This window comes from Mastomys coucha, unplaced genomic scaffold, assembly GCF_008632895.1.
Source record: "Mastomys coucha isolate ucsf_1 unplaced genomic scaffold, UCSF_Mcou_1 pScaffold5, whole genome shotgun sequence".
NCBI classification, from domain to species: Eukaryota; Metazoa; Chordata; class Mammalia; order Rodentia; family Muridae; genus Mastomys; species Mastomys coucha.
In genome coordinates, this window is record NW_022196911.1 from 29,878,581 (window position 1) to 29,896,831 (window position 18,251).

Consider the following 18,251-nt stretch of genomic DNA (forward strand, 5'->3'; position numbering starts at 1 on the left):
CATGGAGGTGACAAAGGGACAGGTATGGTTCCTGGGAACACCACTTTAAGATGTTCCCTCCTGTCAGTGGAGGCAGAAGGCCCAAGACCCACTTATAAACATCTCACGTCTTTATTTGCATTCTATCTAATGAGATAGTGTTGAGCTACTGACCACCTTGACTATCTCTTTCATACATCACAATTCTGAGAAATTTTATATAGGCCAATTCACTTGTTCTGGGCCAAGCCAATCATGAGTCAAAGCTTATGCACCTAACACTTTATAGTGTCACACACATGCACTCCAGAACAAAGAGCTGGAGAGGCAGAGGAAGCCTAGGGTTTGCAGTTCACAGAGGCGTCTTTGGCAGCCGTGTCTGTCAGACAGATGGACGCTGACTGACTCTCTGAGGGCCTCTGGTGTGGGTGAAAGACATAGTTGGAATATAAACAGTTAGTTTATGTTCTGTAAGTCAATAATCAAGGGGAATACTAGAAACTATTGCAAAGATCGGCTCTGACTCCCAGCCTGCAGGCATTCAGCAAGCTGCTAGATCTCTCTGGGGAGCGATTCTGGACTTTAGCCAGGTTATTAATTGAGCACTAACCACCAAGACCAAAGGAACTCCCCACCAATTAGTACAGCCGAGAGCCCATGAGACTTAAGTCCTCCAGAGGACTGCGTCTTTCAGCCAGGTGAATGCCCCAGGAAAAAGGGCCCAGAGGAGGCTGGAGACACAGGAGTTGGAACACAAAGTTGTGTCTCACTGAAAGAGTTTCCTAAACTTCCAGGCTCCATCTAGAACACAGAACTTTCACATTTGCTTAATGACTCTGATATTCAGTTTCAAGTTCTTGGTTTTTATCTGTACCAAACAAAAGAGTAGGGCAGAAAAATTTAAATCTCCATAATTCAAAATAAAAATCAAACTTAAAACAAAAACAAATGTAGGTCTGGAGAGATGGCTCAGCTTTTAAGAGCACTTGCTGTTCTTGTAGAGGACTCAAGTTCGGTTGCCAGCCCCTGGTTCGGCTTTCTCACAACTGCCAGTAACTCCAGCTCTACGGGATCTGATATGATACTCTTTTGGATTTCTCACACAGTGCACTCACACGAACACCCTCCTACAGATATGTAATTAAAAATAATTTGTTAAAAAATGTTAAAAATGTCCATTTAAAATAACTTTCATCCAAGAATGAGATATAGCATTCCTGTCCTTTATTAGCAATGATAAAAGAAAACAGTTATTAGGAACTGCCCAGGCATAGGGGCAGAGGTGTTGGTGAAAGAGCCTCCTGGACACAACATTAAGGGTCTAAATGCACAAGACTCTCCAGAAGGCTAAGCTATAAACTGATAACTTCAACAGTGTTAAATATAGTTATTTTCATCTACTGATTCTTCTAATAATTTATTCCAAGGAGATAATTAGACAAATGTGCCAAGGTTCACACAGAAAACATGTTCCTTATGGCATCAATAGTACCAAGTACTTAGAAACATCTAAATATCATCAAATGGAGATTATTTAAAGAGATCAGGGCACTACAAACAGAGCCCTACCACTAGATAGAAGGAGAGCAGAAATCTGGGAGGCACGATGTGACACTTTCTCCAGGTTCGAGGAACGGAAGGCCTTCTGTCCATCCTTGTATCCGTACAAACAGCATGCACACCCACTGCACTGTTTGTATTGATGCAAACAATAGACCCATCCAAAGGGGTGGTGCATGGTGGCTCTGAGAGGTAAGGTATCCAGTGATTTTCTTCTTCCTTTTTATAAATGCTTACTTTATTTGAATTTTTATAATAAGCCCATGATATCTTTACAAATAGGAAATCAACTATATTTAAAGGTCAAACGAAAAGTTCTAAAGGGGCATAGCTTTCCAGGGGAAAGAGCTGAAATCAGAACAGCTGGCTTTAAGGAGACAGTAGAGTTTAAAAGCTGCTGCAGGCTCTGTGCGGAATGATTCAAGACCCGGAGAAGGTAAGGCAGTAAGGCCCAGCACTTAGGAGTCCATGCTCCAGAGTCAGTCCTTAAGCTAAAGAGCCGGCTCTGTCACTCTTCAGGTGACAACTTGGGGCAAAGTACTAACACTTCTGTCTCTCTGTGTCCACACTTATAAAATGAGGAAACAATATTATCTTCCCCTAAGGGTGTCAGGAGGGCTCAGAAAGTAAACGAAAAACACACGTCACAATGTCTGGCATATAATCAATGGTCGCTAGACACTAACAAAATCCAGTCCCAGTTTGGATGAGGTACCGTTCCAGGAGTTGAAGTTGTAATGAAAAGTAAAGGGTTTTTAGACAATATGTCCTGTAGAAGAAGGCACCAGGAGGTATTAGCTATGAACTTCAAGATGAAGAGTCAAAGATGCGTGGGTTCAGGCATGTGATGGTCATCTCATCATACTTGCTCACTTTACGAGATGAGCATCATGTACAGAAGGTCATATCAAGGATTTAGGACCAATTGCACACACAGCATTTAGCTACATACCTTTTCAACACACATTCGTTACTATAAACATTCAATAATTCAACGGCTATGAAACAAGCTGCAAGTTTCCTGTCGCCACAGATATCCAGGTAGGCTTAGCAGGGCACAGAGACTTATTCACGAAAGGATCGTACTTCTAGATTCAACTGGACCTAGAAAGTCTATGCAAAGTCAAGGAACCTTGGAACTGACTTTAAAGCTGTTGGTTGGTGAGCCACGAAGAATGATGGGGTCATCACCCTGGGGAGTCACAAGGCAATGGCATGGTCAGAAACTCGCCTGATTTTTAGACCAGTGAGCGAGCCACGTGGTGACAATTCTTCAAAACTGTTCACTCTTTCTTAAACCTACCTCTACAGCTCTGGGAAAGCTGAAGGAGGTGGTTTACCCATGTGTGAAATACAGAGTCCTATGGATATGGATGGCTGCAAGCTACAATCCTTCTCCCTGCAAGCATACACAGTTACACAGTCCCTAGGATCCTCAAAAAGACATGGTAGCAGGCAGATAATACGAGCAACAGAAAGAACACTTGCTCTTCCTGCTGGTCACTTCCTGTCTGCTTGGCTGTGAGCTTAGCTACTTGCCAATGTCACGTCATGAACTTATCAGTGGCTGTCAGACCATTTTACAGATAACAATAAAAAAAGGGAAATCTTTTAGTGAGTAAGAAATAGGGGCTAAAGTACACTTAGAATAGGAAAGTGGTTAATTTCAAAAGCTTTATGGCAGCATCTCAAATCGACTTTAATCCTTTTTGGGACCAGCCACATATATGCTGATGCCCAGGAGCAGGGGACAGGTGAACTCTCTCAAGACAAAGGGAAGCCCAAGATGGTCATGGCATTATCTAGCAATTCCTGAGAAAGCTGAAGACCAGGGGGAAAGTGAAGGCTGTATCCCACTTCTTATACAGGAACCCCCAGGTAGGGAGAATTGAGTGTGTTGCCAATGTCAGGAGCAAGAACTATTGCTACAGAAGTCAAGAGTTTGTGTCTGCTCAGTAAGATGTGGTACCACACAGACACCACTCTTTCTAACATCTCCAAGTGCTGGGAAGGGAGATCTCTTGGTAGACCCAGGCGGGCTATAAACACACATTACTCCCTATCTCTCTGGCTCACTTTGTTCTGACAAGGCTAGGTCAGGACAGTCCATCACATCTCTCAGCAATTTTTCAAATCACTGCCAGCATTTGTCCACACACCCAGCAGACACCAGGAGGACAGAGCCAAAGCTTCCTGACTTGAAACTGCAGATACTCAGAATCAGATACTTTTGTGACCTTCAATGAGCCTTGGGTTTTCTCGTCAGTTGGGATGATACCCCATCCATCTGTTGTAAGGGTTAAATGAGATGATTCTCTACTGGAAAGACAGTGGTGGTGGTATTAAAGAGTCAAAGTTGGGAGCTATATAGTTTAGGATCCGATTCTGGCTCTACCACTAGCTGTTTATCTTTAGACATTGTTGCTGAACCTTTCTGAGCCTCAGTGTCCTCAACTGTAAAATGGGAGGAAGAGAGCCCATGTATATAGGGGTTTGGTGAAGAGCCACTGAGTTCAGACTTACAAAGTGCCTGGCACTGCACCTGTCACATTAGTGGCTACTCCTTAAATGGAAGCTGTTATGATTAATGTGTAGAAAGCCCTCGGCATGGTAAAAATAAGTATTCAATAAATGGTGGCTGTTATTCTTGCAAGGAACAGGCTCCTCGGAGAATTTTGTGCACATTTATCTCCTTGAAAGCAATAAAAATGAAGATGTTAGAGAAGAACTGTGTCCTTAAGTAAATGTCAGTCATAGCTGGGAGAAGCCATGGGTTCTCTTGTCCATGCAGAGCACCTGGGACCTCTACCTGCCCCGCCTGTGCTCAGGCTCTCCTCTGCTTTCTGTGGATCCACCCTTCACACAGCCATCCACTCTTTCAGTACATGTTCATAAAGCACCTACAGAGAGGCCCAAGGAGGGCTGGAAACCCAAGCACAGAATGAAAAAGCTCCGGCTGCATCCTCTCTAGTTACAGGGTAATGAGCATACACATTAAGCAAGTGTGCACACAAATGATTATTTAATGACAGCTGGACTTGTATCCCAAAGGATGCGATAGTAGGGATCTCTTGTGATATCATTTTATATCCATAGCCACTTTTCCTCATTCCAACTCCCCAGCAGTCATTAATACACTGTCTATTAAAATTCTGTTTTAATTTCAAGAAGCCTGTGCAAATGGAATCGTGCAAAGCAATCTTTTGAGACCATCTTGTTTTTAACTACTCTGTCTGGGTGATGTATGCCAATATTTTCTTCTTTTTTATTGTTGAGTAGTATTTCACATGTTGGATGTCACATAGCTTGCTTAACCAATCATCGATGGAAGGACTAAATCTGTCTGTCTCTCTGGGGTTATCAAAAAAAAAAAAAAGGTGCAATGAAAATACTGTCATGGAAATCTCAGACGGAGGTCCTAAAGTGTTCAAGCATTAGGGATAGAGCTAAGGAGGAAGTCCTTGTCATGGCTCCTTAAAGACGTGCTATTTTAGGTGGGTATTCACAGACAGAGTTGGCTGGGTGATGACTGAAGGGAGAGGAATTGGTTTAGGTAGACAGGCATTTTGTTTGGAGGCCCTGCACCTCAAGGGCACCTTACTCACTATGGGGACTGAGAGATGGCGGTAATGGCAGTCAACTCTCACTCAAAGGAAGCTCTGCTAAGAGGTTAGAACTTGGTGACTTTAGTGTCTCCCTCTGCAGGCACTTCCTCATTGCTCAGAAAGGCTGTCTGGTCTCCAGCGCTGATCCCATTGATGCAGTGACCATAGTTCTCAGCTGAACACCTCCAAATAAAGGCTACAGATGTGGCTCACTCCCCATATGTGGATTTCAGCCAAGACTGAAACACAGAGCCCAGCCTTCTGAGTCTCCCCCATGCCTCCGTTCTGTCCTTTTCATCCCTTTCTGGCTTTGGTGAGGCTATGTGAGGAGTTGAGTTTCCCTCACTGAAACACAGAGAAGCAGCACAGAAGAAAATAATGGCCCCAACGGAGAAATTTCTGATTGACATCAGTGGAGAAGTTCCCTTAGGAACATCATGTACCATCAAAGCAGGAGAGCCCCAGGTCAACTCTTACTCTGCCTATTTCCGTGCTACTACAAGAAGATGTATTTAAGGTTCCCATAGCCTTGCACTGCGAATCAATGCTCTGGGGAAAGCAGCCATATGGTCTAGAGATAGCAGGTTCCTCTTGGAGTTCACACATTCTGAGTGTGGCAGTATCCACCAAATGGTACATTTATTGTCTTTTTGCGCAAGGCAGAGAACTTCTAGGATCAGAACTGCTCCTTGGAATCCACTGATGGATGAGCCCATCGGTTCTCTTGGTAGGTCAGATGTTTCATAATTAGCCTAACTCACTGATGATCTGTTCAGCGGTTAGGACTACAGTGGCATAATATTTCAACTGCGGGGGAAGCACTCCAGACAGCTCCTGAGTAGACCAGTCAGGCTGGGAATGGCCGACAGGGCTTCCTGTATTAAGAAGAGAGAACTACTACATCGTGCTTGGCCAGCCTCCTTGTCTCCATCATTAGACACTGCTCTAAAGACCTAAGGGAGATGTGCCCAGGACAAGTGTGTGGTTCTTTTTCTCAGTGAGGCTCCATGGCCCAGCAAAGTATGAAAGTGAGGCCCGTGCTCCTAAAGCGAAGCAGCCTTGAGTCTGTGGAGCTTGTGAAACAACCGCACCACCGCCGGAGCAAATCGCAGCAAGTGCGCTTCAAGGAAGATGGCAACAATAAGAATCCAACTGGCGTGACGGAGGTCCACACCCAAACCCCGGAAGACCCAGGTGGAATGGGGAAGACGCCAGTCTCCAGGCACCACCATCCTGCCGCCTACTCGCTCTCTTTTCCCAGGTCCCACAAGGCAGGGGGCTTCCGCAGCATCTCTATCCAGACCTCCCCCAGTCTCAGGAAGCATTTCCCAGTTTTCAAAAGGAAGAAACTCACGACTAGCAAGTCCCTGGCGGAAATGCCAACAGCGTCCCCAAGTGCCATCCAGGTCAACGGCAACCTATCTGAACAGGATATTGTGTCCTCTGACCTTGCCTTCCTGAGGCTGGCTCAGCATCTTGAGGATGGTCCTCGAAGGCTCAAAATCCCCCATCCATTTCTCCCCAGGATGCCCAAGGTGCAAAGCAATGGGCCTGTCAGCTTCTGCTTAGAATCTGGGCCTTGGATGTCCTCAGAGAAAGCGACAGCTGCCATTCAGGTTCCAGATGATATTTGTCACAGTCCATCCTGGGAAGCTAGAGAGTCTGCTTTCAGCCCAGAAAGCTCAGCTGAAGAGAGCAACCCCATACCTGCACTGATCTCTACGTGTCCAGGGGATGGGCAAAGAGCAATGACGTCAGATCTGGAGAGAGTGCCCCCCTGCTCAAATACCAATAGCAGTGCCAACAATATCCTAGGCACAGAAAAACTCACACCCGAATTGCTTTTGCCCAAAGACAACCCTGATGACAAAGACATTGGCCTTCCATTATCTCAGTCAAAGAAGATGTGTGTTCCCTCACCACCACGGACTCACAGCTCGCCCGAGCCAGGCTCCCATAGCCAGCCAGTCCACCTAGGAAGAGCTTCTGATTGCTCAGCATCGAGCGACAATCACCAGGACCTGGAGTCACTCAAAAGTAGCAGCGCATCCAAATCTGTCCCTGTGTGCTGGGAACATGTGACAAAGCTCCCCAGCCAGTCAGACACCCCAGAGCTTCAGACCAGTGTTGGAAGGGAGCGCCTACTTTCATCAGTTCCAAGGCAGGAGGACAGAGCTCAGAGCAGCAGGGAGGTAGGTGCAAGAAATCACAGTCACCTGGTACAGGGAGAGCTCTGTGATCTCCAAGGCCGGCTGCAATCGGTAGAGGAATCGCTGCACTCAAACCAAGAGAAAATTAAAGTCCTATTGAATGTGATTCAAGATCTGGAGAAAGCTCGCGCTCTCACTGAAGGGTAAGGTGAATTTCTTTACATTGAAAAACCACTGAGCCAAGTCGTTTTCTAGGAAGGGACAGAGTAAGAAAGCAACATCTCAAAAAAATGGTGTTTATAAAGATGAGGGTCTAGTTGATAACTGATAGAGGGATGATAGCAAGCAGGGCCTTCCTGCCCTCTGAGCGAGCTCACACATGTCCCTTTAGTTTTATGTGTGTGTTTCCAGGAAAGACTTACGGGGTCCACCAAGCAAGGCTTCTCTCCACTGAGCAACCAGTTACATGAAAATGAGGCTGCACTTCTGAGAGAAGCCACAGCCTGCTGTCCCGAGTGGTGGGCTCAGTCCTGGTATGTGGAGCAACAGGCAGTATTTGTTGATGTGTAGACTGTCCTTCCATCTAGAAAGTCTCTAAACACCTACAGAAAAGCAATGGTTGAAGCTCCTCAAACCAAGTTGGAAAGAAAGTAACCAGCTGGCAATGGCTACTAAGAATCAACCTAGAGACCTTAGGAGACTGGGATGACAGAACCATCAAGCATAGGGATCAGGGGTTTCCATATTAATCTGCTACTGACTAGCAAATTCCTTTCAGGACCACAAGCAGGAAAAACACATGACATTTGAAATCCATTAAACATATACCAAGTACCCCAGCAACGGGGGTGGGGGGGGTCCACTGTCATCCCCTCACCCATCATTTCCTTGTATCTTCAAGTATCTTGGGGGCACCGTGAATGCTGAGCTGTGGGGGGACTGTGGTGAGTTGGTAGAATGCGTGTCTCACATGGCTTTTGCCCACGCATTTATCCCGAACTTGTTCTCTTACAGACGGAACTTTTATCGGACTGGCCAAGATCTGAACAACTGCAGTACCTGCCAGAACACAGCGTGCATCATATACAGGTACCAGTCCAAGCAGTGACCTGCTCTGCAGAGCAGGATGCCTCCGGTCCACAGAACACACTAGCAAACTGTCTTAAGGATAGAGAGCCGGGAAAGGCCGAGACAAGCACCTGGGCCTATAAACAGAAGGTGTTGCTGCAACGTTTTTATTTGGTTCCATGGGAGGGACGGTTTCATTTCTTATCCACACATCTAGGGGTAAATCCCCTGATGCAGTAAGTAACCCTGAGTGGGAGCAGGTGCCCATCACCGCTGCATGAACGTTTGCATCTCACCTCAGTTACTTGGCAGGAGGCTCAGGAAGTTCAGAGGTTTGCCCAATTCATGCAGAATATCTTGAGAGCAGAAGGAGCCAGAGTCGGGACTTATATCCAGAGCTTCCTAATCCTAGTTACTGTATCTCTCAGCCTCTTCTCTTCACTGACTCTCCTAGATTACACGCTTTATGTGTCAGTAACTATGAGCGTTTTGTGTGCACTGATAAATAGACCATTTCTTCCCCCGTACAAGCCAAGGCTGCAGTAAAGACAATCATTAGACCTGTGTTTGAATTTCCAAATCTGATATGATATGCCTCAGTTTCCTTGTATGTGGAATAGACACAACGACCTCTATTCAGACTGGCCAGGAAAACAACTGTCACAATGTCTGTGAATGCCCATGGAGACTGCAAACTTTTGCGTGCACACACACACACACACACACACACACACACACACACACGCTTTGGCTCACTGCTGTGATTACTAGAAAGATCGGTGTCCCTTCAGTGGAAACCCACTTGGCAGCACAGTGGAAATACATGCAGAGCACTCATTTTAGTTGAGGACCTCTAATTTTGTCTGACAAAGGAGTATGGTTTCTGTCTGTCTTTCTTTTTTCCTGCATGACATTTCTTTTTGAAGAGAGAGCAAAGGCTTGAGCAACCCACTGTACTACAGGGCTGCCTGTGTTCTCTTGGAGCTGCTCCCTCCCTCTCTAATCCTAATGAGCACTGTGTACCTGAACACCAGCCAGTAGGCAGGGCCCTGAGCATGTTCTCAGCGACCTGTTGGCTCCCTACAGGGAAGACCACATACCTACAAATAGGGAGACTCTAGACTATTTACAAAGTACCCCCAAAGCTAAAAGCTCACCTTCACATCTCAAAGCAAAAGCCCCTCCCCACCGCCCCCCAAAAGAAGACTCTCAAGAAAGGCCTGCAGCACTGGAAAGTGAAACAGAAGTCTCATCAGTTGCTGCTCTTTATTTTTAATCTCCTGTCTTAAGCAAATTTCCACATCACAAGGGAACAAAAAGTTATTACGTGTCTAGATGAAAAGTGGGATTTAAAAAAAAAAACTATTCATCAGAAGCAGGAAGAGTTGATTTGGACCAACATCCATATTTTAGACAGTCTTCCCTCAAATACCCAGGTTATGTATTATCTGTTATTTCCATTTTTTTAAAAAAATTGACTTAAGTTAGTAGAAAGGGCATGTAGTTATTTTCCAGACTAATACGAATTTCATGACCTTCCCCTGAGCAAGTCATTTCTGGCTTCTGAGTTTCCTTACTGGAGAAATGAGTCGCTTTAATTAGATGGTCCCAATGGTGCCTTATAGTTCTGACATTATGTTATTCTAAGCTGAATTAACAGTGACAATATTTGGTTAAACCGCGACCTTCCAGAGTCTGAGAATGTTTGCGATTTTCTAACCCTTACTTCAAACATCCCAAGCAAGCATTCTAAAGGCAGTTACATCATCCCAGCTTGCACGGCAGACCTTCACACTCTCCTCCCATGCCACCCCAGCATGCACTGTTTGTATCTGTCTCTCGCAACATGCAGCCCTTGTCATTCAAAGCCAGACTATCATCTCACATACAACCTGCATCCCTGCTTCTAAACCACTGCAATGGAATGGGCAATTAATTTGATGAAAGTAGAAAGATCAGAACTGCATCCTGTCATGGCAACAGTGAGATGAGAGTTGTCATTTAAGGAAAAAAAAAAGTCAAATGACTTCAAACTTGTGTTGTGTCCTGGAAAGTCAGATCTTAGAAGCTAATGAGCAAGTGATGTGAAATGCTCGTCCGCAGGCTGTAGTCTCTCTCCCTGATGACGGATGGGTCCAGCGCCCGTCACTGTACATAAAACACACGGTACATGATGGATTGCCCACTAGCTTTTCTTCCCTTGGAGAGGCTGCTAAGTTAGCAACACATAAGGTTTGCTAAGTGGTGTTGCCCATGGGGCTCACCTCATCTGCCATGGGCTGTGGCTATGTTTCCTGCTCCTGTCAAAACACTGAGGTCACTGGTTCTAAGCAGCTCCTTCTCTCTGACCCTCCAAGCCTCCCTGGCTTCCTCCTCTTGCCAGGAATCTCTTAGATAAATCATCAAGGAACACAGCATCAATACTGATGCCCCAATAACCCAGGCATAGCTCTCCAGAGCTTCCAGAGATCCAACATACCAAGGAGATTGACTTCAAGTTTTGGGGGGGATTTTGGTGGTAGTGTGGTTGTTGCCTTGTTTTGTTTTGTTTGTGAGTTTCTGCTTTGTTTTGTTTTGTTGGGTTTTGCGGCTTTTTGTTTCTTTGTTTGTTTATTCTGTTTTGTTTTTACAGGGTCAGGGGCTGTTGTTTTTCATTACTGGGGATTAGACATAGGGCTTTACAGTACCAGGCAAGCACAGACCACTGAGCTCTGGCCTCAGCACGTTTATATGTTTTTTTTTTCCCTAACTAAACTCCCAGGGGAGGGGTGGGAATTGGCTATACCCCAGCTTAAGCTGCTTCTAGCCTGTTCAGTTTCCATTCACTTTAATCCCAGGTCAATTTACCCAAAGGGTTGCATGAATGCTACTGGTGGCTCCCAAGAATAAATAACACAGAATTACTTAGTGAGAAACATGTTCTCCTTTCAATTGCATTTCAATCCTTCTGATTACCTAGAAGGGAAAAATCTGTGCTCCGTGCCACCGCGTCTTCCAACCCTTCCTAGCGCTTGCTTATCACATTTCTTTGGGAAGAGGGAACAGATCTCAGGTTCATAGCCACGGGCAAAGCTACGGTATCTAGCCAGATTGTAGGAATTTTAAGCGTTACTGCTGAAGCTTTTAACTTGTAAAACTAATCCTCTTAAATATTCATGAGGAGTGATACAGGTCCCCCTTTCTAAAATTATCGTGCTTGGTTTGTATACTCGTTTAAATGTAAAAAGTAGGCTGATTTTGAACTGAAAAGGTTAAGTAAAAAATGTGAGGTGGGTGTGGGAGAATCTCAAACACACACACACACACACACACACACACACACACACACAAGAATATAAAGATGCGCAGGACACACCTGTTTTCCCAGCACTTGGCTGGCAGAGGCAGGGGGATTGCTGCAAGTTCTAGGCCAGTGGTGTGTGTGTGTGTGTGTCCAGAGAGGAGGCAAATCCCTTACAGAAGTCTAGAAACCGTTCAGCCCCTCTTTTCTTCTGGGAGACACATCTCTCTTCCTCCCTTCACCAGCCTCCAGCTCCTCCAGCCACATCATGGTCACACTCACTCTAAAAATAGTCAGCTGAGCCTCTTCGGAGGACTTTGGTTCCATGGCTCATGCATTTTTTTTTTTTTTTCTGGATATAGATCCCAGGGGCAGGGCAGGGAATCTACTTGATGTGAGTTGTAAAATGCCTCTAAGAGTTTGAAGAAAAGTAATAGTAATAGAGTTTGTTTTTTTTTTCCCTCAGAGGTGGAGGGGGAGGTCTATTTCTCATCAAAGCATATTCCTTAGGAAACAGGAATAACGTGCAGGGTTGCGGGTCAGTGAAGAAGCTGGCTATAGAATGTCTGAATGGTGCAATGGAGAAGAGGGAAAGAGAAAAGCGATTGTCCAACACCTCAGGATTAGTCTCTTCCCATTCCTTCAGTGATGCTCATGGATTTAACCCTGTGTCAAAGCTTTCCTTACTTCTTTCTAGTGTAGGAATATGTATGTTTCACACACACACACACACACACACACACACACACACACACACACACACACATACAGAGAGAGAGAGAGAGAGAGAGAGAGACAGAGAGAGAGACAGAGAGACAGACAGAGACATGCATGTGATTTTCAAATAACCACTGATATGTAAATGCTTAACACCCATCAGTTCCCTATTTCTGAACTGACACAACTAACTTATAGAAAGAAAAACAAGATTATTTAGCTAGTGATTCTAAAGGTTTCATTCCTAACTTGGAATGAAACAGCCCTGTTGCTTCCAGCCTCAACTACACCAGCACATTCCAGTAGAACTCCAAGGTGAAGCAACCTGCTTATGTCACAAACAAGGATGCAAAGAGGGATTGGGACTCTAGTTCATAATTGCCTTCAAGGATAACTTCCCAGTGGCCTAAAGATCTCCCTGCAGGCCCCACATACGAAAGAGCCCCAGGAGTGCCTACTACCATCACCTTGGTGGGTCCTTTTTCCAGCAGGTGTTTTGTGTCCTACCCTGAGCCTCCCTCCATGCACTCTGCCAAATTATACCTGAAAAGAGAATCTTCCCATCTTTACTCCCATGCTAAACAATCTTTCCTTTAGTTGACTTTTCAAGGCCCTTTGAACATGACTCTATTGCATTTCACCTACAGTGTCCCCAGTTCTTCTCCAGCCACAGAGCTGTGTGCTCCAGCCTGATCCCTCTGCATGGATCATCACACATTTCCAGAGTAATTCTTGCACCATAATTCTTTGTCAACATTTTTTTTTATCTTGCCAGGAAATCCAGTTCTCCCCAGGAAGACACAAAAAAGGCCCCACAGGCACGTTCATTCCTCTGTCGTTCCATGAATCTTAACGCATCACAGGCCAGTGCATAGTACACAACTGGCACAAAAGAAAAAGTCTGACTTTATTGACGAGGGGTGGGAGGTAAAAGTAGTGGAAGGCTTGAGACAGCTGTATGCGTCACCCCAGAATAAAGTCATTGGTACCATTTGTGTGCAATCCCACTTTGGATGGGGGCTTGGGAGCTTGTAACAATCAAATGTTCCTATTAGGAATGAAGGATTCTACATAGCAGGTCCTTTGAGCTGAAGGAAATAAAGACTAGATGTAGCCCATGGATTGTCAATTTCAAATACTTGGAACACTGTATACTTTCAATGAGATGGAACCTAATCAAATCTTCCTCCGATGACTCAGACAGCTGCTGCACTTTCACAGGACATTGAGATCCTGTTCTTCATGGCCGTCTGGCATTACCATTCAGGACTTTTGTGCCAGCTCTAGAGGGGAGGGCAGACTCGATTGGAGAGAGACACAAAACTCCCCTAGGCCAAAGTACCCTTGCTCTGACATCTGGGTAGTCTTAATGATTACTGAAGCGTTAGAGCTGCAGGCTCTCCAGGATGATGGGCAAATGTCTCAGATCTCCACATAGGAATTCCTGGACCCTGGGAAGATGCGACCTTAGCTGGGAGAAGGAACATTTTAACTGTGACTAAGTTCAAGTCTTGAGATTTGGCCTGAGTGTCACACAGAGGTCATCCTGAGGATAAAGAGGGATGTGTGCAACCCCCAAACTGGTAGATTGTGAGTAGGTAGGAGCAGGTAGGCAATGAGTCTCCTCACTGAGCTTCCAGTTGGGATGTCAAGTCCACACCTCCACCTAGAGAGATGGAGGGTTCTGTTCTTCCAGAGCAAGAAGAGCATGAAAGTTTCTTCAAGCCACGAAACTCCTTGTGATTTGATCAGTGGCAATAGGAACCAGGTCGTTCATAATAGACCTGTAATAATATAGAAAGTCTGCATATCTCATTGAAGGTTAGTCTCTTGGACTTAATTTGATCACTTTTATAACTTCAATAGCTGAGGACCAATCTACTGAGAAAAAAGTTAAGGGGAAAAAATAAAGAAGAGCTACCAGTAAGTAAGCCACAGCCCCCCGAATATCTAATCCTTACAGGGCAAAATGCCTGCCCCTACTGCGCTGAATCCTCATAATACATAGGATACATTAGAGTGCCCCCACTCTACAGACGGGGAGATGGGGGCTGTGGCAGAACCTAGCATTTGTACAGCACTCAATTTAAGCAAACGAGGCTGTAGAGAAGAAAGATGCTTACTTAAAATTATCTTGATACCAAGGATTGAAATAGGAGTCGCAGGAGTCGCAGCACTGTTTTCTGACTTCCAGCAAGCCAGATCCAGACCACACTGTTTTCAGAGACTGGACCCCTTTGATAGCTATTAGAACTTAGTCAAAAGTTATGTCGTGGCCGAGTTCTACTCAGGCAAGGACACTGTGAGGTTCTGCACTGAAGATGCGCTAAAGGGGGGATTCTCAGAACATGACCATGGCCCATCGGCTTCAGAAGTTCACCTCTCTTTGCAGCATTGGCTGGCTCATTCCTCACAGTTGTGACAGTGTCTTTGGAAAGGTTTAAGGACCTCTGAATGAGGCGAAACGAGGGGACCTTAAAAAGAAGAAATGGCTGCTTTCCTGGATTTAGAGACAGCTTATCCACGAGGGAATGTTTCCCTCATAAAATAGCCCAGAAAAGCTAGCACTTCTTTGCCATGCCTCTTCGGAAGGCTAAGTTACCCTTCTGCTTGGTTTTGATTTGAGGATTAGATAGATGTTCAGTAGACCTCTTCACATTCAGTAAGGTTCCCTGAGAATGGAGGTAGCAGGGAGGGAAGGAAGAGAGTACTGTTCTTGGAATGAGAGTGTCTTCCTAGGCCTCTGGGGCTTTGGCTTGCATTACTTAGGGGGATCACCTGAAGTCCTCTGAGATGAGGAACGATTGGCAAAACAGGCTGACATTTTTCCTGTCATTAAAGGTAAGAGCGAAGGCAGCCCAAGCCTGCTTCCCAGCATAGAGCACCAAGGCTGATGCAATCTTAGAGAATCCACAGCAGGTACCCGACCAGGTGGGTGTGCCAACACTGACCTTCCTCACTCTGGTTCCCTCTCAGGGGAGGGGTGTGATCACCCTATGCGCTGAGCTGAGGATCACACAATGCCACCCAGGAAGCTTCCGTAATCTCCCTAAGACCTCCAAACTCCGCAGACCGCTAGATGCTTTAAATCTGTTACTTTGGATTACTGACAACGTCATCACTGGCAAAGTCCATCTGAAGCAAGCTTCGAACTGGGTAGATATTCAAAAGGAGGTCCCCTGCAGGAGCTTCCCTTTGTACCTCCGTCAGCTCTTCCCAGGGGCCCTTCTCCTCTTGGTTTTGATAGTGACAATACGTGACAAAGAGACACCCTGGGGCACAGGTCACAGCCTCACTGCTATGCATCCTGCAGGGGGAAAAAATGAGGGCTTCATTTTACAAAGCAAAGAAAGCCTCTGTTGTGGACCCTTGAGTTTCTTTCAATGATTTAAGCCACTGACCATCTTGCCTGCTGCTTAAGATATTGCGTCATCAGAGAAAAAGGCACAGTATGCCTCAGCCCTGTGGGCTTAGCAACCCACGCTCCCGTAAATTATTTAGTATTTTTTTTCCTTTTGCTCATGCTCTCCCAGCATGGAGACAGGTAAACAGAACCACAGCCTTCCCCTTCTCTGGACAGCTAAGAAGTCTGCAGGGAAAGAGATCTCTTTCTTTCTTCCTTTCTTTCTTTCTTTTTTAAAATGTAACCTTACTTTACTTTTCTCTCTCTCTTTTTTTAAAAATTTATTTATTTATTATATGTAAGTACACTGTAGCTGTCTTCAGATACCCCAGAAGAGGGCGTCAGATCTCATTACAGATGGTTGTGAGCCACCATGTGGTTGCTGGGATTTGAACTCACGACCTTCGGAAGGTCAGTCGGCACTCTTAACTGCTGAGCCATCTCTCCAGCCCTCTTTCTTTCTTCCTTCCTTCCTTCCTTCCTTCCTTTCTCTCTCTTTCTCTCTCTCTCTCTCTCTCTCTCTCTCTTTCCTTTCTGCTTTGGCAATTTCACTTTTAATAGACATAATTTTGCCAAATTGATTATAACTTTATTTTTTATTAAATATTTTCTTTATTTACATTTCAAATGTTATCCCCTTTCCTGATTTCCCCTCCAAAAACCCCCTATCCTCTTCCTCCTCCCCCGCTCATCTTGGCCCTGGCATTCCCCTACACTGGGGCATAGAGCCTTCACAGGACCAAGAGCATCTCCTCCCACTGATGATCAACAAGGCCATCCTCTGCTACATATGCTGCTGGAGCCATGGATCCCTCCATATGTACTACATGGGTCCTTTGGTTGGTGGTTTAGTCCCTGGGAGCTCTGGGGGTACTGATTGGTTCATATTGTTGTTCCTTCTATAGGGTTGCAAACCCTTTCAGCTCCTTGGGTCCTTTCTCTAGCTCATCCATTGGGGAACCCATGCTCAGTTCAATGGTTGGCCGAGAGCATCCACCTCTGTATTTGTCAGGCACTGGCAGAGCCTCTCAGGAGACAGCTATATCAGGCTCCTGTCAGCAAGTACTTGTTGGCATCCACAATATATCTGGGTTTGGTGACTGTATATGGGATGGATCCCGGGGGGGGGAGGGCAGTCTCTGGATGGCCTAATACACACAATGGATCTGTCCTTCCTGGAAATCACGGGTGCATCTCCACCCCTTTAAATTCCAGTAGGGTCTAAGCCACACTATCTCTATGCATGTGACCACGAACACCATCTAGCTTCACTGGCTACTGGCCACATGCATAGCTTGAATACTCTCTTTGAGAGACAGTTGTAAAGTTTGGAGTACAGCAGGTAATTTCTTATGGGCTGACAGGTTGATATCCAAGTCATTTATTTGTCCATACTTTCTGCCTCTCTCTGTAGCTCCATCCCTTTCTTCTTCTCTCTAAGAGTGTAAGAGGAAAGGAGCAAGATTTATTGCAACAGCGATTTATCTGCAATAAAAAGTGAAGCCTGCTTTAATGCATTAATGGCTAAAGAGGGTAAAACATGCCATAAATATAAAGTCAAGCACATTGAGTAACACACAAAAATAACAAGAGGGCGCTGCAGGACACAGGCCACAAGTGACAGCACTGTGACACCCCACAGCCCCTTTCCTTCTTTGTCAGTTCATAGAAAAATCATTACCACCCATTAACCAAGTCGCCGTGCCAGGCATTTTGCTAAATCACCACTGCATGTATGACTCATTTCAGACACCAGGTGACAGGATGATGACTCCCATTGTGTAGATGAAAAAACTGAGCTTTGGAGAGGTTGAGTTGCCCATGATCCTAGTAAGCTAGGGCTCAAAGTTCAGTGTCTACTTGCAGAAGGCCTTCCTGTCTCCTAGTCCCTTTTGACCTTTCTTCACCAGTTAATACATTTCTGAGAAACAGTCAGACCTTTCAGAGAGCTTAGAAAGCTTCTTGTCATGGAGGGCTGTTCTCTAGCTTGGCTCTGTTTTTCTGTGTGCCCAGAGAACCATCTGTGACCCTCTGGGGACTATCAGCAGACAGATGTCCCAGAAGGGTTGTGTTTGGCAATTGAAATAGCTCTAAGTTGTGACACCCAAACTTATAGCCTATAAATACTAAACAAAGCAGTCACAGAGAGAGACTTTGGAGAACACTTAACCCTTGAAGCAGCGGTGGTGTTTGGGGACATACACACTAAGATTATTTTTCCAAACGATGATTGTTCCCCAAAGTGATATGATTTGCCCTCCCTAGGGCAAACTGCCCTCCCTATGTTCAACAACTCCCACAGCTGATTCTCTGCAAAGGAAAGCTGCAGGAGGCTAATCACATGTGGTACACCCTGACTTGGTGGAGAGGGATTACAGTGTGCTCCCAGGAGAGGTAGGAAAGGAGCAGAGATGAATCTGAAGGTGTTCTGTCTTCAGGGAGACACTGTGGTGTCCAGCTTGCTCTTGGTGTAGGCAAAGAGAGGAATT

General features: G+C 45.5%; 2 protein-coding genes across 5 annotated transcripts in view; one reads left to right on the plus strand and one right to left on the minus strand.

Annotated features, from left to right (window-relative positions):
* The window catches only part of Dock2 (dedicator of cytokinesis 2), a 416,864-nt gene that overhangs the window by 173,345 nt on the left and 225,268 nt on the right, over nt 1–18,251 (minus strand). The window lies entirely within an intron of this gene.
* The window catches only part of Insyn2b (inhibitory synaptic factor family member 2B), a 108,861-nt gene that overhangs the window by 82,601 nt on the left and 8,009 nt on the right, over nt 1–18,251 (plus strand). For all 4 annotated transcript variants that reach the window (XM_031350587.1, XM_031350585.1, XM_031350588.1 and 1 more), the window contains 2 exons: nt 5,245–7,497; nt 8,309–8,383. In XM_031350587.1, the coding sequence (XP_031206447.1) occupies nt 6,152–7,497; nt 8,309–8,383 (1,421 nt within the window). In that variant the 5' untranslated portion in view covers nt 5,245–6,151. The remainder of the gene's footprint in view (nt 1–5,244; nt 7,498–8,308; nt 8,384–18,251) is intronic.